The sequence below is a fragment of the Bombyx mori genome, chromosome 18 (assembly GCF_030269925.1).
Source record: "Bombyx mori chromosome 18, ASM3026992v2".
Classification (NCBI taxonomy): Eukaryota; Metazoa; Arthropoda; class Insecta; order Lepidoptera; family Bombycidae; genus Bombyx; species Bombyx mori.
The window spans coordinates 14,953,543-14,975,233 of record NC_085124.1 but is presented as its reverse complement, the minus strand read 5'-3'; the positions used below and the strand labels follow the sequence as shown (position 1 = coordinate 14,975,233).

Below are 21,691 nucleotides of genomic sequence, written 5' to 3'. Positions count from 1 at the left end.
GGTGTCTTTTTATCAGCAAACCAGTGACGTACAGACACTTTACTGTGATTTTCGTTAAATCAATGAAATATTACTATACCGTTTGCCTAAACAAATTCCATGCCATTTAGAGTGTTTTTTGATAGATCTTTATTATATATTTTCCTGAATTATCAGTTTATCATCAGTCACTTCATCAGTTATGGCGATCGTCAACGTAAATATACAAACAAAACGGCAAGTATGTACATGTCTACATAATAAAGTATTATACATTAAGCAAGTGCTCAGAAGTCTGTGATCGCAGTTTAAAAATAAAACAGTTACTTAAGAATCTCATAAAATCTCATAAAATTGGACGAGTACTCACTGTGTCCAGTCCGTCGTAGCGTACAACTAGACTTGTTAGGGCCATTTCATTTCGCGCTTCAAATATTTTCTCAACGGTTCCCATTTGATATTCGTAAGTATCACTTTGGGAATACTTCGAGATCAACACGAAATTACTAAAATTTGAATAAGGGTGCGTTTACATGTTGTGCTGAATTTTATATTTAAGTTATGTACTGTCATCATTTGTTCTGGTTAGATGCTTGTAGGATATAGATTTTGGGGTTTTTAAGATTCTTATTATTCAGAAATTAAACATTAAAAATTAAATAACTAATTTTCAGTGTAAATATATTCTCTGTTAAGCTACAAGGTAATCAACTCAACGATATTAATATTAAATATAATAATAATTGACGAAAGTAAGCCTTCCAAATGCAACTGCACCAAGCTAGGGTTTTGTCTTATGCTATGAGTACTGTTTACGCTATCTGCAATGGATAATTAGCATTAATATTTTTGAACGTAACTGAGAGCGCATCGATGTAGTCTCGCCCCTTTCCCCTCCTATATCAATGACACTTTTTAAAATTCGAGTTTGAATCGTGCGCATCAAAATTGTGCGATCGCGAAAAGGTAGTGAATATTGAGTGCAGCTAAGTAAGTACTTAAAAAACTGAAAGTGTTTCATCAAGATAAAAAGAAAGAAGACAGGAGTGGCCACTCCAGGAAGATAGAGCTACAAAATATTATAACCACAAAGACACAGACTTTCGGTGAGTTCCTAACAAAATTACCAACCAAGTATCATATCGATTGCGCTCAAAAATATAAATACAAAAGAACCAAGCCCAAACAAGTACAAAAACGCACATAATGATACATGATATAAAACAGTACCCGCGAGTCGCGACTTTCAAATATCTTTGTCTAATGACACTGACTTTGACCCGACATCAAAGTCGAACTATCTGCAATTAAGATCAGTAGCTAATGTATTTGAACTATGTGTTTGTAAATAAGTGATAGTTTGGGGAAATCGGTATGATTATCTATTTAGAGAATCACCTTAAATCAATTAAAAAGGTCAAAGATAAATGTAAAATGTCTTCAAGGCCACTAAAACTACCTTAGTCCATTACAAATACTTCTGGAAACGACGTCCAAATTATAAACGAGTAATTCAATATTTATTTGTTTTTCTTTTTTTCTCGAACCTTCTGTATCTTCTTCTCTTCTTTCTGAATTACTAACTACAAATATTCCTTTTAGTTGTCCGATTTTGGCACTATCCTTAAGCAGCCGAGTACATCCTTCTTTTGTGTTTAACAAGTATGAAGTAAGTTTGACTGCTGCAGTAAGCTTATGCCATATCCTGTTTAATAATTTAAAAAAATGAGTTCGTGTTTTTTTTTTATTGCTTAGATGGGTGGATGAGCTCACAGCCCACCTAGTGTTAAATGGTTACTGGAGCCCATAGACATCTACAACGTAAATGCGCCACCCACCTTGAGATATAAGTTCTAAGGTCTCAAGTATAGTTACAACGGCTGCCCCGCCCTTCAATACTGCTTCACGGCAGAAATAGGCAGGGTGGTGGTACCTACCCGCGCGGACTCACAGGAGGATATGACGCATGCATTTTTATTCCAGAGTCATTTTATCACAACGACTTAAATTCATCTACATGACCTTGACCTTGCCATCTTCTTAGTTTTGATCCTTTAGAATAACTTCATAATAGGTTTACTAATATAATAATATCAACTTACATCAATTTTGAATAAACGTATCCAGATATTTCATTGTTCGTATTGATCATGACTTTTCTGGCTCCCTTTTTGATAATATTATCAGCAAACTCAATACCCAAATAGGTATCATCACAGACGACTATATAAACTGCATTTGGTAAATATGTCATTCTGGAAAAAAATGTTGGTTCCAATATTTACCAAACTATTGGAACGTCACAATCTATACTATAATATATAAATCTACAGTGGTTTTTACGGATGTTCCGTTATAACTACTGAACCATACATTCGATTGACTTGGATCTTGGTATCCATGTAGAAAATACATGTACTTAATGGCTAGGTTAATATTTATTATTATTTAACGACCGTCTGGTGTAGTGGTAAGTGACATGGTCACTACACAAGGGGGTCGCGGGTTCGAATCCCGCCAAGGAAAGATATTTGTATGATAAATATAAATGTCTTTTCCAGGGTTATGGATGTATATTAAATATATCGTCATAGTCGTAGAATAGTGACGGATCTGACAAATATTAAACTTCACAGGGCAGCCATTTCAAATAGTCATGTTAGATTTTTTGTCATAACTTTTTAGATTCAAATTCTGTAATTATGAAAATTGGCATACAAGCAAACAAAAGGATTCGTTTTAAAATAAAATAAAAATAATAACTCAAAATTACACAGTTTTCTAGAAAAATCACATGATTCATTTTACTTTGGAGTTGATACAGTCACATAGTATTATCCGACATTGTTCCTCGGAAAGTTATTGTTGAAGGAATGACGGAAGTTACTTTACGATCATGTTCTATTAACTTACAGAGTAATATTTTGGCGGATATGTTATTTGTCATATTATATTATTTTAAATTTTAACCGCAGGTAAGTATTATAGGTCGGCAAGTGGTCAGTAAGTAACCAGATTAGGATGTCTTAAATAAAACACAGACTAATTGGTCTTATTCTTTTTTAATCAACATGATATACATTATTCTTAAATTAAGTATTTATTATCAATAGTAGGTATTCTTTTATTACTATATAGACTAAGCAGACTATAATGTTGACTCTATTTGGATATGATTACTGATTTTTTGGTAAATTACTAACCTAAAAATTTAAATACTAATCATTATATAGAATTTAATTATAAAGAAAAAAACATTTATTAAAATGAAAAAAATCTTAACAATCACAACTTCAGAGATCAAAATAATAACAATAAAATAACTAAAATTACAAAAAAAAACCCTAGTGCACAATTATTCAGTCGGATTCATTACCAGCTTCAGTAACATTAAGTCCATGAGTTAAACTTCTGAAAAATTTATGATATTTCGTGGGTATTATTGAGGAATTGCAAAGACTAATAACATTGTTATATTTATCATTACTGATTGGAATTAGACCTACATAAGCTTTCTTTAAGGCTGGAGTTCAGACAATTCTTTGTATAAATTGAACATCCGACCGATGCTGAAGTCACCGAAGTCACCTAAATACAGCCATTTGGACGCTGCTCTATAATGCGACTCTACTGGTACAAATGATTCAACGTGGGTGCAAACCCACATTACCATTTCATCGTCAACAATCCGAATATGATTTTTATGTTTCCCCCTCATGTCTTCTTCAATCAAAGTGCTTCCGTCATACTTATCCCAAGCTGTCCGAACTAACCTTTCGCTAATCGAATATGTACTTAAAAACATAATTTTACAATCCTCTATTGTTGATGACTCTTTTGGCAAAAAATAATTGTTAGTGAATTCACGGTTATGCTTTAAAGCTCTTTGAAGACCCCTTTTCTTTTGCTGTTTTGTAGTATAATTCGCAACATACAACCATTGTTTCTCACAATCACCTAATTCTCAAAACTTATCAAATGCACCCTGTCTTTCTTCAAGGGTCAACATAGTGTAACATTTACTTTTACACGCGCAAGTACTGGGTAGGCACCCATAGTTTTTGAAGGAACAAAAAGGCCCTTTTTGGAGGAGTTTATTTCCCGGCATTTTTAAGCGCTTTCTAGTAACTTCTTTTCAATCATCGTAATTTCGGATTCGTTTTTTACCTCTACATCGAATACGAGGCACTGGAGGACACGACTGGCATGAGGACACAACTGTGTTGATTAAAGGACAGTTGCTATAGTCCGCTTCATCATGAGTGCAACAACAAAAATCGTTACAGACTTCGCCATGGCCTTTTGCTGGTAATGGCAATCGGTTAATCGGTTGTGGGAAAGGTGATATATCTGATATCAAGATAGAGGTATTTAAAGGGCTTAAAGCTGGGCTGATATTTAGGGACACGGTATGTTGATTTTCTGACGAGAGTAAATCTGGTGTGGAAGCATTTTGATATCCAACTATAAAGTGATTTTCTCTAAGAAAACAAGTAGAGGATGGTATGTTTTGATTCCTATTTTCATCTGTAATACTTTCGTTTGCTCGGTGTACATCGTCTGCAAAGACATTCTCATAAACGTCGTTCATTTTACTATTGCATGGCGTACTCCTGGAGGTAAAGGTGAATGGCATTCTGAAAACATATCAGTATGTAAAAAATAAATAAATTCTTAATAACACAAGTTAACGTTTACGCCTAAGGTTTTACACCCTTAAATTGATTCAGAACAAAAAGATTCGGAAGTACAGAAATAAAACAATTTACTTCTTTTTATTTATACGGGTAAAATATTACTGACATAGGATTATTTTTTTATAGAAAAATATATTAAATATATACAAATAATCATTTTTTTAAGTAGAATAAAGCTGGATCTGAATTTAGTGCAAAGAACAAAGTCGGATGGTCAGATACGACTATTAGATAAAAAAACATGTTCATTGAATAACGTCGGTTGTGATCACCCGTCACTATTATATCCATAGAAAAATGTAGTATAGTTACATACAATTTTAAAATTCAATTTTTTTTTAAATATAACACAGACTCTTCAGAATAATGTATAATCCGATATCCAACATTCTTTTTATGTAAATAATTTTTTTAAATGATTTTTAATTTTCCGTAGAAAACCGACAGATAGTCAGAACCGATACTTTATTCATTTACTTTAGTAAATATGGTTTTAATACAAAAATTAAATAATACCAAAAGTTAATACATAATTAATTAACCTACCTGGAGTACCTAGTATACAGTCCTCCTCATCAGTGCACTCTTCATGAGTAAAATTCGTAATTTGTGCATTTTTGCTTCTTTCTTCCACCAGTTTTAACATAAGCTTTGATCGTCCTGGTTTCATTGTGACACACCTTTTAACACGGTACGTAAGACTAGATACGTAATAATTAATAAAAAGGTAACTGAGGTAATCTAGTGTAAATGTTTAAGAAAAATTGAATCTAAATACAACGCGTGGGCAACTTCGAGGAACAATGTCGGTTGCGTGGATACGTCGGGAGTGGGAGGGCCGGGCGCGCGTCGTGCAGAGACGATTAAGCACAAGCGTCATTTTACTATGAGCGTCTATCAAATCCGTCATTATACCGACTGCTTAATTTGAAATCTAAAATACATGTAATTTTTTTTTTAATGTAGCAATAATATTTAGACAATGTAGTATCCAAATATGGTTACGAACTTATCACGGGACCAGTTAACGTGGCGTGATTGTTAGTAAATATTTATTTATATTTATATTTATATTTATATTTATATTTATATTTATATTTATATTTATATTTATATTTATATTTATATTTATATTTATATTTATATTTATATATGAGTTTTGGGCTCCCTACAGTTGCAGGGACGTTAATGATGAGAATCTTTGAATGAGAAATAATAATGTTAATTTTAAATACCCAGCGAAGCGGACGGGTACAGCTAGTAGATTATAATACTAAGAAACTGGAGCTACTTTCGGAGTTGCACTTCTTATTTGCTACGCTAATTCTTATTATAATCATTTTAAGATATTTAAGAGTCTTGAGGGAAACCTACCTTGAAGGGATATTTTGTTCAATTTTGAAATCGGGATCCTTCATTTGAACTAAAACCTTTCCTTTATGTTTACTTGACGACAGAAGTTTAAAGGCTTTCGTAACTGCTATATTTGGGTAAACGACTCTACTTAAAGGCCTAACAATACCTTTTGCAATACCTTGAGCTATCATGTTTCGTAAAATCTGAAAAAGGATATTAAAAAAATTATTAAAATGTACAGTAGTTGTATTCCTATTTCCGCCGTGAAGCAGTAATGCGTTACGATTCGAAGGGCGGAGCAGCCGCTGTAACTATTTTATTTTTATTTTATTTTATTTTATTAGGAAGACAAACAGTGAACTTAAACTATATAAACTCTAACCTTACAACTAAGCACCATTTAAATGTCTCCGCATTTATTTACTGAGACCTTAGAACTTATATTTCGAGATGGGTGGCGCATTTACGTTGTAGATCCATCTAAGCAATAAAAAAAAAATTGCAGTTTTGACGTATAAGATCCTTCACAGTTGGAAATATCAAATCACAAAAGGGATGTTATTTAATATTTTATGCTGAGTCAACTCTGTGTAGCGATGGAAAAGAAAGGACACAGTCATTAATTGCAAAAATCTATGTTTTAGCTGTATCCTGTACGTCCTGTTGTTTTACGTCATCTATTATTTACGTCTTTTTTTACTATTAAAATGGGTGAATAAGTTACGGCCCACCTGGTATTAAGTGGTCACCGGAGCCATAGACGTCACCAACGTAAATGCTGCTACGTGCCTTGAGACATGAGTTATTAGTCTCAGTTTTTCAGTACAATGGCTGCCCCACCCGTCAATCTGAAAGGCATTACTGCTTCACGGCAGAAATAGGCAGGGTGGTGGTACATACCCGTGCGGACACAAAAGATACCCCACCACCAAATAGTTTTAGTGTGAATGTTATGGAGATCGTAGATTTAATTCAGTATTTCAATAATTTCACGAGATGCAGTGACATTACGACATAATGGGTTTTTGTAAATCCATTTTGAAGTAGCTCTGAATTTGGTAATATTTCCTTAACATGTTTATGCTTAAGTTTATATAAGTGAAAAACACGGTTAAGTATTTTGACTAATTGTTACCACCAATAAATGAGTTAATAATTAATGGCGTCATAAAAGCTTCTACAAAGTGCGGTTTGGACACAAATAAGCATTCCAGCTTTGACAGTGGGACCGTTTCTCTAAAGCAATTGAGAATTAAATGTGAAGTTTTGATATTCAGTCATCTAATCTGATCCCTGTATGAGTTTCTGTCTGATAATGTTCTATCTTCTATATATATAAAAATGAATTACTGTTCGTTAGTCTCGCTAAAACTCGAGAACGGCTGGATCGATTTGGCTAATTTTGGTCTTGAATTATTTGTGGAAGTCCGGAGAAGGTTTAAAAGGTAGATAAATATGAAAATGCTCGGAATTAAATAAAAATAACAATTTTGTTTTTCCTTTGATGTGTCCCCCGTCGGACGGATTCCTTTTGTTTGTTTTAAGTTTATTTTATACAAAAGTTTAGGTCTTTTATTTATCGATTGAGGCATTACGAAGTCTGCCGGGTCAGCTAGTAGTAAATATAATTCATATGGATAATTGCCTTAACTAGTTTGTCAGTCATAAACAGCCTTAACTAATCTGGCTGTCATAAAAATACCTTCTTGTCTTCAGCGAATTCAATCCTGAAAATATTAGAAAAATCAACAGCCTTATACGATCTATCGCCTCGGATAAACCCCATGTAGAAATCTTTGTTTTTATTCATGTCTGATTTGCTGATGTCCAAAAATATGCCACTGGCTCTGACACATTTCATCAAAGCCTGAGAAACAAAGTTATATCAGTTTAGTGAGCACTCGACTATGGTCTAAAATTCGTAGAACGAAACTACCCACTACCTACAAACAAAATTATGATGATCACTCAAAATATTAATGTCAACTACATTTTTTAATAAGTTGCATACAAATTTTAACACAAAGCGTTTCTTTTCAATAGTTTCTATTAAATTAATCCAATTGTTGTTCCTAGTGTTTACTTTTTGTAAGAAGCCCTAGCAATGTAAATTTTTATTCTATACATTTGGAAAATAGATTTGCGACGCTAAAATTATAACTTAAATTTTCTGAAAATATTCTCCCAAGCTTTTCTTGGAATAAAGATCAATGGCCTTAACGACTCTAAATCGCATTTTACGTATTTAATTTTACATAAATTAGAAAAGTAAAGTGAGCTCACCTCTCGTAGATGACCGCTGTCTAAATTTATAATTATATCGCAACGTTTATTCTCAGAATTAAATACAGGCATGTTATATAAAGCTTCAAGGTGCGAAAATCCGATGTGACTTTCTGAAATAAAGTACTTAGAAATAATATTCGAGTACTAACAACTTGACGCTGCGACAGTATTCAACGTGTCCGTTTTTTTGTGCAAAAATATACTCTTTTAAATCATCTTTCAAGATTAAGGACACGGTGTATCTCGCTGTAATATCTTCTTTAACCTAATATTAGATATAATTATGATAACAAACCCAATACTAACCTGGAAGTTCAGGGAATAGCTGCAATAAAAAGTTCTTCTTATAAATATCTTTTACGGTTGTGTAAATAGAACAGTTCATAGCCAGGCATATGGAGATGACTGCTTGTCCCAGAGCCCCAGCGCCTCCCGTGATGAATACTGTTTTTCCACTAGAAACATTGCTCCTTAGTGCCTATGGAATATAATAGATTTTTTGTAGCCTATGTTGAGTGGCACTATAAAGTCTTTTCAGGTAAAAAAAAAACTTTAAAAGAGTATATATTCATTACTTACTTAATCAGATGGAATAGGGGAACTGTCCTTTGCTGATATAAAAACTTGGAATAGTTAATATAATATATCCTATCCATCTTACCAAGCAATAGAAGGCATGAAGATACGCTAGGGGAACGGTGGCTGCGTCTTCAAGCGTCCAGTGTTCAGGTACTGACCACGTTAGATCTGGATCAGCTTCCACTGAGCTAGATAACGACCCTTCGCGTACCAAACCCATTATTTTCTCGCCTCTGTTAAAAGAAAATGTCAAAATGTATCATTTTATTCTATGCTCATTTTGTTTTGATTCTCTAAATTAATCTAAGGACATCTAATCTTAAATATAGAACTTTGTGGGATTCCATTCGAAAGGAAACAGTACTAGCCCACTTATTTTGCCACTAAGCACTCAACACATGCAGCTTAAAAAATGTAGCAGTTTGAAATTTAAACAGCAATATTGCTGAGTGCATCTGACCAGTTCGATTTGGTGAGACGGACGCGATAATGACCGAAACCACTGCCCCTGGTACAACTTCATTATCTTTATAAAAGCTCTCTATAAAAACTTCTCATACATAGAAACCTCAATATAAAATCTCTATTTTTTATTATAGTGTGCAAATTAAGTACGGAGCCACATACCTTGCCTGCTTGTATATTAAGGCTTTCAATCAATATACTTAAAGCCCTGGAAGAAATAAGTAAAAACATCCTATTTACTGGTGGTAGGACCTCTTGTGAGTCCACGCGGGTGGGTACCACCACCCTGCCTATTTCTGCCGTGAAGCAGTAATGCGTTTCGGTTTGAAGGGTGGGGCAGCCGTTGTAACAATATTTGAGACCTTAGAACTTATATCTCAAGGTGGGTGGCGCATTTACGTTGTGGATGTCTATGGGCTCCAGCAACCACTTAACACCAGGTGGGCTGTGAGCTCGTCCACCCATCTAAGCAATAAAAAAAACCAAAGTACAATATTTAAAAATGCCTTGAATTTATGAAGTCAACTTACTTTGAATTATAGCCACTGAAGTCCATTCCGAAATACGATCTGTTGTTATTCTCACAACTAACAGCCTTCTGGCAATCTCTTAGTGACAGTCCTGCATACCAAACCTTCAAATGAGAAAAGTACATTTAAATAATAAGCATATTAATCTAGGTACTTAGATTATGGAGAGAAACAGTGTACCTTGTGTGTGGATGATATTATTATTGTTCAAAATGCATATAAATATATTTGTTTAAAATATTTGGTAGATTCATGCTGACTATTTTTGCGATACGGTTCGATAAGTAAGATAATAACCTTGATTACTGTATAGATTTGAGATGTCGACCTGAGCAAAAAGATTTCAATATGGATAGAATCATTAATTTCATGAGAATTATACCATCCACTTATTACGAGATAAAATTTAAAATCGTGTACCTATCAACATTAATAAAAAATACCGAAATCCTAATATTCTTATTATGTATTTCATGTATAACTACATCTTTAATTTATAGTATACTAGCGACCCGCCCTCGCTTCGCTTCGGAAACTGTAATTTATTATTGATTTCACCACTATTTAATGGATGTTATTATACAAATAAATCTTCCTCTTCAATCACTCTATCTATTAAAAAAACCGCACAAAATCCGTTGTGTAGTTTTAAAGATTTAAGCATACATAGGGACAGACAGATATAGGGACAGAGAAAGCGACTTTGTTTTATACTATGTAGTGATTATACTATAGTTACCTGAATAATCCTTCACTAAAAGCCATCCACTAAAAGCTTTAAAATACAGTTTTAATATTAAATTTATATTGCAGGACATTGATAATCACATTGTAAACAAAGCTAACCGAAACATGAAAGGGAACACAATAATACGTTAATGCACGAGAGAATATCAGACGTGATCATTTCAATAAAAATAATACCTCAACGCGTTCACTATCAGTTGTAACTGGAGCTTCAGCCCACGTCAATTCATCAATGCTGCCGGGTTGTTTGTTAATTAGGATCACGTTACGAACGCTTGCTGACTTCTCACTTGATGTGTAGTAGTAGCCTCCCCATTGCCCCTGCGATAATTGGCACACTTGTGACCCATTTACATAACATATTCAAAATTTTCTTCCAATTGTAATTTATACAAACATTACGCACAATATTTTTTTAAATTTATTTTGTACTACAAAACGACGTAGCGTTAAGTACTAAATCTATATATATATAAAAATGAATTGTCTCGCTAAAACTCGAGAACGGCTGGACCGATTTGACTAATTTTGGTCTTGACTTATTTGTGGAAGTCCAGAGAAGGTTTTAAAGGTACATAAATATGAAAATTCTCGGAATTAAATAAAAATAACAGTTTTGTTTTTCCTTTTATGTGTCCCCCATCGGACGGATTCCTTTTGTTTGTTTGAAGTTTATTTTACACAAAAGCTTAGGTCTTTTATTTATCAATTGAGGCACTACGAAGTTTGCCGGGTCAGCTAGTTGTATATAAAATTTTGATAATTGTTTAGTCTTTTTTTTTGTCTCCCACTAGGCGAGGTCAGCACAGCTCATTTTTCTATTACATTCTCTTCTATCAGCCGTCATCTCAACACTCACTCCTCTCTCTCTCTCTCATATCATCATTCACACACTCCATCTATCTCTTCTTCGGTCGATCTCTTCCCCCTCTACGTTGCAATACCATTTCCATACATCTCCTAGTCACATACATCTTCTCTCTACGCATCACATGCCCATACCACTGTTTTCACACTTCACTTTGATAAGTGTATAATGTTTCCATCATATCCTTACTTAAGATAGACTAGACAAACGACTTCAACTATAATTATAAAGGTAGGCTTAACATTTCTTTTGGTATGTGATAATTGTTGTAGTTGATATCCAGCTTCTTTTTATCAATCTGAAGCCTTGTGTTTTGTATTCAAATGAGTTGAAATAAAACGATTCGAAATTCGGTATTTTGATAACAAAATTTTACTTTTTACTTAGTCTTATTATTTTTTATCAGAACTGCTGTTCTATATTATTATTATTATAGTTGAGGAAATAAATAAAATAGTTCATTTATCTACCTTTTTAAAAACATTGTTAGCCAAATTCAAATCCAATTGGTTTTTGTAAAATGAATGGTCAGGATCAAACTTCGGTGCACAAGTATCTTCTATACTTATAGCAGATAATTTTTGGCATCCTTCTCTTCTTATTTTCTTAACCAATCCTGAAACAAAAATGATGAAGACCTCAAATTCGTGTAGTTTTGTTAGAAAAATTTGGAGACGGTGAAATTTGTTTCGGAATTTTTTTCCACCATAGCGATTGATGTCAGTCCGAAACCTGTGCTTGAAGTCTTAAACATAATTAATGAGGTTCACTTCGTCATTCGTTGACTACGATAATTATATAAAGTTCTTTTTAATTCTTATTGTACACAAAAGAACAAAAGAGAATACAATAAAAACAGTTTTAAAGAATGTCTAAATACTATGTACAAAGGCGAGCTTAACTCGTTCAAGAGTTTTCTTCCAGTAAGCTCTTATACATTTCTCCCTGAAAACAGAGAGAAATACAATGTATAAGAGGGGAATAGTGTACAATATAAAAGGTATTAAAGCATGACTGTTAAACAAAGCTTTAAAAAAAATCGAATATAAAAAGAAAAATACATATAAATAAAAATACATAAAACAATAACTTAAATACAAATAAAGTAAAGTACATATTGGGTACTGGAAATATCGTATACTATATTGTTGAATTAAACAAAAATACTAGATATCTTATTACAACTTCCACTTAATGGAGAAAATGGGGTTACGGCTCATATTTACATCGTGTTACTAGAATCATTTTTTGTGCTAATGGCCCATCTGGAGTTATAAGGTCACTGGAGCCTATAGGCTCAACAACAAGGGCTGTCTCACTCTTAAAACCAAAACAGATTACAGCTTCACGGCAGAAATAGGCAGGATCCTACCTGTGCGGATTCACAAGACCACTAGTACACACCCTACCACAGAAACACTACGATTTTACCTCTGTCCACTTCGAAACAAAAGATTGGGATCTCCATTACTTTGGTACCGCCACTTTCCTGACCAACTTACTTTCAAATTAGTATCCAAGATACCTTGCTGCCAGTAAATCAATGATTTTTTTTTTATTGCCTTTGTAGGCAGACGGGCATACGGCCCACCTGATGGTGAGTGGTTACCGTCGCCCATGGACTTCAGCAATGCCAGGGGCAGAGCCAAGCCGCTGCCTACCGCTTAATACTCTCCATAAGCCTCGTTTGAAGAAGGACATGTCATAGCGCTCGGGAAACACCGTGGAGGGGAGCTCATTCCATAGCCGGATGGTACGTGGCAAAAAAGATCTCTGGAAACGCACTGTGGATGACCGCAGTGGCTCCAGGTAGTATGGATGAACTCTACTCCGGTGGCGGGCGGTGCGATGGTAAAAACGAGATGCTGGTATCATCTCGAACAATTCCTCAGAGCACTCCCCATGGAACATACGGTACAAAATACAGAGGGAACCGAAGTCCCTCCGCAGACCCAGAGGCTCCAAACGATCCGAGAGAATGGGATTATCGACAATCCGAACGGCCCTCCTCTGTATGGAGTCAAATGGAAGAAGCTGGTATTTGGGAGGCCCGGCCCAGAGATGGGAGCAGTACTTCATGCGAGGCCGGACTTGTGCTTTATAAAGCAAAAGTCTTTGTCCAGGCGTGAAGTACCGCTTCGCTCTGTTGAGGACTCCCAGCATTTTGGACGCCAACTTGGCTTTGCCTTCCAAACTCCGAAACTGGACATCGCTCGAAATGTCGACCCCAAGTATCCCGATACTCTCGGAAGGTTGCAGGGATACTCTTTGGAATTGCAGCGGCATGACAAAGGGGTCCTTCTTCGCAGTGAACGCGCAAACTTGTGTCTTTATCGGGTTGAATTGAACCAAGTTCAATTCACCCCATTCGGAGACTCGCCCCAGAGAGTTCTCCACTTCAGACACAAGTTTTGATCGTCTATCTTGCACCACGCTCCGAGAGAGACTCTGATGGCCGATATATCGCGCATCCCCCGTGCTATCATCTGCATAGCAATGTATGCCATCAATAGACAGCATGTCATTGATATACAGGATGAAAAGCGTGGGGGAGAGCACCGAACCTTGTGGAACGCCAGCGTTAATGGTCATGGTATCAGAACAGTCACCGTCTACAACGACCGTGATGCTCCGCCCATCCAAAAAGTTAGCGATCCACTTGCAGAGACCCTCGGGGATTCCGTAAGATGGTAACTTCGATAGAAGTGCCCTATGCCAGACCCTGTCGAAGGCCTTCGCGATATCAAGGCTCACAGCAAGAGCCTCGCCCTTGCTCTCCAAGGAACAGGAACTATAATATGTGTAATTTTGAAGTCGTCGGGGGCTAAAGGATAAGACGTCCGGTGCGTTCGTATGTAGCGATATAATTACTGGTGGTAGGACCTCTTGTGAGTCCGCGCGGGCAGGTACCACCACCCCGCCTATTTCTGCTGTGAAGCAGTAATGCGTTTCGGTTTGAAGTGTGGGCAGCCGTTGTAACTAAACTTGAAACCTTAGAGCTTATATCTCAAGGTGGGTGGCGCATTTATGTCGTAGATGTCTATGGGCTCCAGTAACCACTTAACATCAGGTGGGCTGTGAGCTCGTTCACCCATCTAAGCAATAAAAAAAAGACGTTAGGTACATACCTGAAATACCGCAAAAACTTTGCCTATCGGATATCATAATTACGTTTGTTTTCTTCAACTCCTCTGACACATCCATCCAACCATATTTACATGTATCGTTAATGGGTATGCATGTACGATCTACTCGATGTAGAGGGATTCTCTTCAAAAGTATAAGTATTTCATTTCCATTTGACATGCACGTTATTACGTTAAAATAATTCTTAATTAGATGAATTTTCGGTAAGTCTTGTTCGAATGTTAATAAGAATGTATCCTCTGAGATTATCCTTTGTATTTTTGTTAATTTCTGTTCAAAGAAATGTAAAGGATTTGTAGTGTCTGATCACAAAATGGTGGACCAGATAAATGAGAGTTTGTGTTTTATTTTAATCCAAAGGAAATTTTTTTTGAAGATGTAATAGCAAAAGAAAAAAAATCTGTTTCACTGTTGCTTTTCTTTAGGAAAAATTATTTTACTAACTATATGAGAAGCCAGAGTAATTATTACAAAGTTTGGGCTAGTTGCTTTTTTTTTGAGGTCATTATTTCTAAATTTAATACTATTCTAACCTTTCCCGGGTGACAGAGAAAAAAAAACGGTCGTGGAATCTATTTCTGAATACATAATCTTGAAAGGTAGATTATTATTGACAAAAATTCACACCCAAAGGTGAGTTTAAGGAACCGAACTTCTTACCTATTCTTGTAAGATGTATTTATTAAAACTCTCTGGTACTGCTATCAATATTGATACTCACTTGTTTATCGTTCACAATATTGTCGATAATGACTAAGTTGACTTTAGATAGTTCATCATCAACCACGAGCATACTATTAATCTTTTTTTGAGAATTGTCAATATCTAAAGTATCAAGTTCCACCTCCATTGGTTCAGTCTGAATTACTTTCTCAATAGTCTCAGATACACCGACACTTAAGGAGGCTGATTTAATTATTATAATTTTTTGTGAAATTGAATTCTCTGCTACTATCTTTAAAACCACATTAACAGCTCGCTGTAACTGCAACGAAACATAAGTATCATTCATAACAACACGCTATAATTAATTGTTTCAAATCTTAAAATAGTTTGTGGATTCAAGTGACCGAACCGCTATAGCAAATTTTAAGGTATACACAAATTTAATAATAATAAATAAATAATAAATATTTTACTAACAATCACGTCACGTTAACTGGTCCCGTGATAAGTTCGTAAAGAACTTGTGTTACAGGTACCAGATAACGGAAATAAATGTAAGATTTTTATTATACACATACATATATTTAATATACATCCATAACCCTGGAAAAGACATTTATATTTATCATACAAATATCTTCCCTTGGCGGGATTCGAACCCGCGACCCCCTTGTGTAGTGACCATGTCACTTACCACTACACCAGACGGCCGTTAAATATAAACAGTAATTATATATTCTCCTTCAAATGCTTCAATTACTGGTGGTAGGACCTCTTGTGAGTCCGCACGGGTAGGTACCACCGTCCCGCCTATTTCTGCCGTGAAGCAGTAATGCGTTTCGGTTTGAAGGGTGGGGCAGCCGTTGTAACTATACTGAGACCTTAGAACTTATATCTCAAGGTGTGTGGCGCATTTACGTTGTAGATGTCTATGGGCTCCAGTAACCACGTCACACCAGGTGGACTGTGAGGCCGTCCACCCATCTAAGCAATAAAAAATAATAATTAGGTATTACTGCGAGGAAGATCCAATCATTACTGCGTGTTTCAATTGTTGCCCGTCTAGTGGAATAACCTGATGACTTTTATATTAGCCATTAGGTACTTACACTAACTTCCTCGGTTGGATATTGTGGACAGAACGTTAATATTTGTAGGCCGTCTGCCTCTTTGTCTATAACTGCTTTCTCGGTGAAAATTAAGCGGTCTATCTCAACTCCTGCGCACCTGCAACAACAAACTAATTAATGAACAATTTAAATTCATCAGTAATATTAATGACGAGCTTTTAAGGTTTCCGTAACATCATTATAACTATTACTATTATATTTTAGGCGAAGTTCCTACCTACCAATATGTTCACAATAGGTAGCCATTAATAATAAGTAATAAGCATAAGCTGCAGTTTGTGAAGGCTGATTTGTGTGGATGCTAAAGTATGAGTGGGCTAAGCATAATTAAACAAACTTTTAATATCTTTTCAACAGATATATAACAGGTAGGACCTCTTATGAGTCCGCACGGGTAGGTACCATCACCCTGGCTATTTCTGCCGTGAAGCAGTAAAGCATTTCGGTTTGAAGGGTGGGGCACTCCTTGTACTGTTTAAAGTGAGATCTTAGAACTCAGTCTCAAAGTGGGCGGCGGGATCTACGTTGTAGATGTCTATGGGCTCCGGTAACTACTTCACAGCAGATGGGCTGTGAGTTCGTCTAATCATCTGTGCAATAAAAAAAAAAGAAATATATACGAAATATGTAAGGTAATAATTGAGGCTTAAATCTAGCCTGATGTTTGACAGTAACATTCGGCTGTGATATTTATGCGATTTAGTAACAACTTAAAATTAAGTACGCTGTGATCTTCGCTGCACGTCTCAGCTTTTGTTCAAGTTAGAAAATAAATTTTAAATGACCTACCTTGTTACTCCATATGTATCAATGATATTGGCTACATGACAATCAATCGAATTATCAACTTTTTGTTTAGCCTTTTCATGTTCGAACACACTGATCCTTATTTTTCCAATAAATTTCGGGATTGACAAGCCCTCGTGCTCATTAGCCAATATGTTCAGTTGTATGAGTGAATCTAGATATAAGGCCCAATTATTGTTCCACCGAACTATCGCCTTATTCCGTTCTAAGTTCGTTGATGCTATAGATTTATGTTCACCTCTGTATGAAATAACAAACTTTAAATAATTACGAAATATTAATGAGATATAATATGAGAGAATGATAATGAAGATATTATGTACCTAAATTATATTTATAGATCGTGGCTCTGAGATCTGATATGAAAATTAAATAAGGTGAGAACGTATTAAAGACAAATATTTTAAATGGTAACTTCATTTACTTGATGGGGTTACCAAACAAATTGGTATAGCAGTAAGAGATATTCAAGTGGTTCTTATATTATATTTATAATATAAAATAATATAAAAAAATATTAATAATATAAAAAAGTATCCAACCGCTCCAATCTTAATAGATTATGTTCGAAAAAAGTTACTATATTAAGATTAATTTATTAAATAAAATAGATTTCGCATTGACAAGTGTTAACTTAATAAATCATACCTAGGTTGAGATCTATAAGAATTATGTTCTGTGGCTATGGATACCGCCAAGGCATCTCGTTACATACATAAAATTACGGTTTATAACACTTTTCTTGATTTTTGAATGAAGCTTCTTTATCGGCGTAGGGAGGAAAAAATGTATGTAACGTTTTTCGGTTACGCGCCATCTTAATTTCTTCCGTTACGCGCCATGTTTATTTTATTGCGATACTGTTGCGAATTATAAATATCGATCTTACGTGTAATAGTGTCCACGCAACTTTAGAATTTCGTAAATATCTTCGTTGTTAAGTAAAATTTCATCTTCATGAAATTCGGTTTCGTCTATGTCATGGTGAAACTTGAAAACTTTCACGCCACGAACGATTCCACTGACCACTATCATATTTTCATGGATAACCTGTTCATTATTAGAATATAATTTAGTTCAAATTAGGCAAACAAGCTAATCGCTGTCTCCGCGATAAGAATGTAATGGATCCCACAGGAATCAACATGTGTATTTCGCAATCCACATTGAGATAAGAAGAATATCTTAAATTGACATAAATAATATCTAACAACTTTTTTTTGTAGTTACAGCCTGAGCCTATTTCGGCTTCTATGTAAAGATTGTCATATTCTATACAATTGAGTTAAAACTTTATTGCTGTTGAAGTTATTTCAAGAAAGTTTTCTGGCATAGTACTAGTGGGGAGGGAACTGTTTAAAAATGGTATTGAATCTTTATATTTGGCGAGAGTTACAGCAAAACGTGGCCGCGATTTATTTGTTATTGTTACAAAGTTACCTCGAACTTATTGTTTCCTTTAGTTATACTTATAGATAGTCTTAGCGGAATGTCGCGTTTAATTTCAACTTCCCTATGAAAATGTATGTCTTTGAATATAACAGAAAGGTATCTGTAATCCATATTCTTGTACATGGCCAGTGTTTCCCAAAGTAGAACTAATATTTTAGCTTCAGATAATATGTTTAGTCCTGGAACCAATAAATAATTTTAAGCATACGTTATAAATTTATACAGGTACATTTTTTTCCTAATTAATATAACGTTAATACCACTTGAGTGTTACATCATATAAAATACCATAAAGCATAATTATGAAGGCCTTGTTTTTTTAATAAATATTTACTAACAATCACGCTACATTAACTGGTCCTGTGATAAGTTCGTAAAGATTATACACATACATATATTTAATATACATCCATAACCCTGGAAAAGACATTTATATTTATCATACAAATATCTTCCCTTGGCGGGATTCGAACCCGCGACCCCCTTGTGAAGTGACCATGTCACTTACCATACACCAGACGGCCGTTGTAGAAACACAGTGAAAGCTTTTTAGTCGGGGGGTATAAGTTTCGTAAATATGCCATGAATACAGAAACTGTGAATATGGAAACGAGCGTTCACAAAGGATATTCAGTTGAATACCTATACATTAGAATCCTTTTTATAAATATATAAGTATATGTATCGACATGTCGATTAGAACCATGAAAAAAGAAATCTTTTTTAGCAAAATTACCGTTCCTCAAATGTCCTTCCAAGAATTTGTAATCGTCGTCGTGAATAGAAATGATGACATCTCGTGAGATAGCCGTAAATTTTTCTCCGGACTCGTATGATAGTTGCGGCCTATAATTAAAGCAAAAAACTAAGCTGACTACGGATCAGATGCCTTCTTCGACCCGTGTCCACCCAATGCTGAGTGTAGGTTTCTTCGAGTACACCCCATTATTTTCGGTTTCTTGCCTTTCGCATCCAACCCCTACCAACCACCTTGACCAGGTCATTAGTCCACCTCGTTGGCTGTCTGCCTACGTTACGACGTCCTTTTTTCCCTACCTAAGCTGATAGCTTTCAGAGTCTATGAACGAGATCTCCAATCCAGTATTTTTATGCCCCACCGATTGTCAGTATTTTTAAAAAAAATCTTATAGTGCATTTTTACTGGTGGTAGGACCACTTGTGAGTCTGCACGGAAAAGTACCACCACCCAGCCTATTTCTGCCGTGAAGCAATTATGCACTTCGGTTGGAAGGGTAAGGCAACCTTAGAATTCATATCTCAAGGTGGGTGGCAGCATTTACGTTGTAGATGTCTATGGGCTTCGGTAACCACTTAAAACCAGGTAGGCTGTGAGCACTTCCATCCATCTAAGCATTAAAAAAAAAACTCTCACTACCATGGAAGAAAATCGTATACTAAAAGATCCAATCCGCACGGATACTAATATATATATTATGATTATCTACGTATATATTACTAAACAATGGAAAGTTTCAATGGTACAGAGGAATTGGTCCAGTATCATATAAAATTAACGGATTTTTTTAATTTTATTGTTTACTCACCAATCCTCACTGTGTTCCCATGCAACAAAATTGGACAAAAAAGGTGTTTGAGTAGCGACCGGAAACTCTATTTTAGGGTACAGCTTCTCAATTTTAGGATGCAAACCTGCTGCGTATATCCTAAAAATTTTAATCTTTTAATATTTTCTAAATACATAACTCCAAATAGATCTATATAAAGATAAAGCACTTACTTCCCAATCGCTTCCAATAAAAATTGAACACTATCATTCGTTCCACGTTTCGTCAATGGAATATGAATACAGTCTTTCAAAGATCTCTTAAGAATGGCTTGGAGAAGACCGTGGGGTGCTATTTCTATTACAACAGCGTCATCTGGTATTAATTTTGTGACTTCATGGAAAAGAACTGGGCTCTAAATGAAGATTAAAATATCTATACTAATATATAAATCTACAGTGGTTTTTATGGATGTTCCGTTATAACTACTGAACCATGCATCCGATTGACTTGAAACTTGGTATCCATAGAAAATACATGTACTTAATGGATATGATATTTATATGAGTATTGGACTCCCTACGCCAGTTGCGAGAGCGTTAATGATGAGAATCTTTGTGGGGGTGAGAAATAATAATGTTAATTTTAAAAGTCCAGCGAAGCGGACGGTTACGGCTAGTTATTTTATAAAGATAGGTTCTCCATTCAGAGATTTAGAAGCAGTCGTATATTTCTTTGATAGAAAGCAACTATAGCTCTGCCAAATTGTTGGTTATAAGTTCTATTATAAAATACATAGCTTGGTATCCATTTGACTGCATAATATAAATCCTAAGTTTTTCGGTCCGTCTGCATAAATAAAAAAATGAAATTTAGCTCACCAGCGTGTTATTGGTATGGTATTCAGGAGAAGAATACTTTGCCGATAATTCGTTCCATTTGTGTTGTGGCACGGATGTGGACAGCCATTTCTCGCTACGAGGCTTAGGTTCCTTAATAATTTTTTGTAAAGATTCTAAAAGTGTTTGTCCTAAAATCGAATCAGGTTTAAGATAAATTTCGTTGTGTGCGAAGATTTTTTACGGAATATTTATAAATCAATATAAAACTTGATAAGTGTGTATGAACTAAACGAAAGCCAGCGCAAAAAACGCGTTAATGTATGCCATGTTTTACTTATCATACACAAAGACTGAAAGATTTTGAATCGCATTTTCGCTTGCGAAGAAAAATTTTTTTTAAAATATTTTTAAGGGTTGGTTACACCCTGGTTCAGTACTAGAGCTATGACCCAAACGAAAACTTATTCCTAAAAAAGTCACTGCTTGTTGGTCAAGTACCAGCTATACTGTGAGAAATCTAACGAATCTTCGGCTAGCCTTGGACAATCGCTCGTTTACGCTGCTTCGATACGACAACGCTCGAACTTATACAGCATAATAGACGGTCTCTAAGC

At 35.1% G+C, this 21,691-nt stretch overlaps 1 protein-coding gene and 1 long non-coding RNA gene across 5 annotated transcripts in view; both read right to left on the bottom strand.

Annotated features, from left to right (window-relative positions):
• LOC101740134 (fatty acid synthase) overlaps positions 1 to 21,691 on the bottom strand; it is a 35,782-nt gene that overhangs the window by 5,822 nt on the left and 8,269 nt on the right. Inside the window, exons 14-34 of one of the 4 annotated variants that reach the window (XR_005245747.2) lie at positions 21,117 to 21,265; positions 20,469 to 20,650; positions 20,275 to 20,394; positions 19,446 to 19,555; positions 18,698 to 18,888; positions 18,147 to 18,307; positions 17,240 to 17,497; positions 16,430 to 16,547; positions 15,376 to 15,639; positions 14,636 to 14,924; positions 11,978 to 12,123; positions 10,817 to 10,960; positions 9,893 to 9,996; positions 8,980 to 9,130; positions 8,625 to 8,796; positions 8,316 to 8,428; positions 7,735 to 7,899; positions 6,051 to 6,235; positions 2,082 to 2,234; positions 1,527 to 1,684; positions 350 to 485 (exon numbers count right to left, since the gene is read on the bottom strand). Coding sequence is in view for 1 of the 4 variants with exons in the window: in XM_038017259.2 (XP_037873187.1) it covers positions 350 to 485; positions 1,439 to 1,684; positions 2,082 to 2,234; positions 6,051 to 6,235; positions 7,735 to 7,899; positions 8,316 to 8,428; positions 8,625 to 8,796; positions 8,980 to 9,130; positions 9,893 to 9,996; positions 10,817 to 10,960; positions 11,978 to 12,123; positions 14,636 to 14,924; positions 15,376 to 15,639; positions 16,430 to 16,547; positions 17,240 to 17,497; positions 18,147 to 18,307; positions 18,698 to 18,888; positions 19,446 to 19,555; positions 20,275 to 20,394; positions 20,469 to 20,650; positions 21,117 to 21,265 (3,557 nt within the window). In the remaining 3 variants the exon portion in view is untranslated. Of the gene's footprint in view, positions 1 to 349; positions 486 to 1,438; positions 1,685 to 2,081; positions 2,235 to 6,050; positions 6,236 to 7,734; positions 7,900 to 8,315; positions 8,429 to 8,624; positions 8,797 to 8,979; positions 9,131 to 9,892; positions 9,997 to 10,816; positions 10,961 to 11,977; positions 12,124 to 14,635; positions 14,925 to 15,375; positions 15,640 to 16,429; positions 16,548 to 17,239; positions 17,498 to 18,146; positions 18,308 to 18,697; positions 18,889 to 19,445; positions 19,556 to 20,274; positions 20,395 to 20,468; positions 20,651 to 21,116; positions 21,266 to 21,691 lie in introns of all 4 variants that reach the window. The other 3 variants (XM_038017259.2, XR_009975577.1, XR_009975576.1) reach the window with 3 other exon arrangements.
• Positions 3,026 to 5,624, bottom strand: LOC134200598 (uncharacterized). Its single transcript, XR_009975589.1, has 2 exons — positions 5,223 to 5,624; positions 3,026 to 4,616 (listed from the first exon to the last, which is right to left on the bottom strand). It is a non-coding gene; the product is annotated as an uncharacterized LOC134200598 (long non-coding RNA).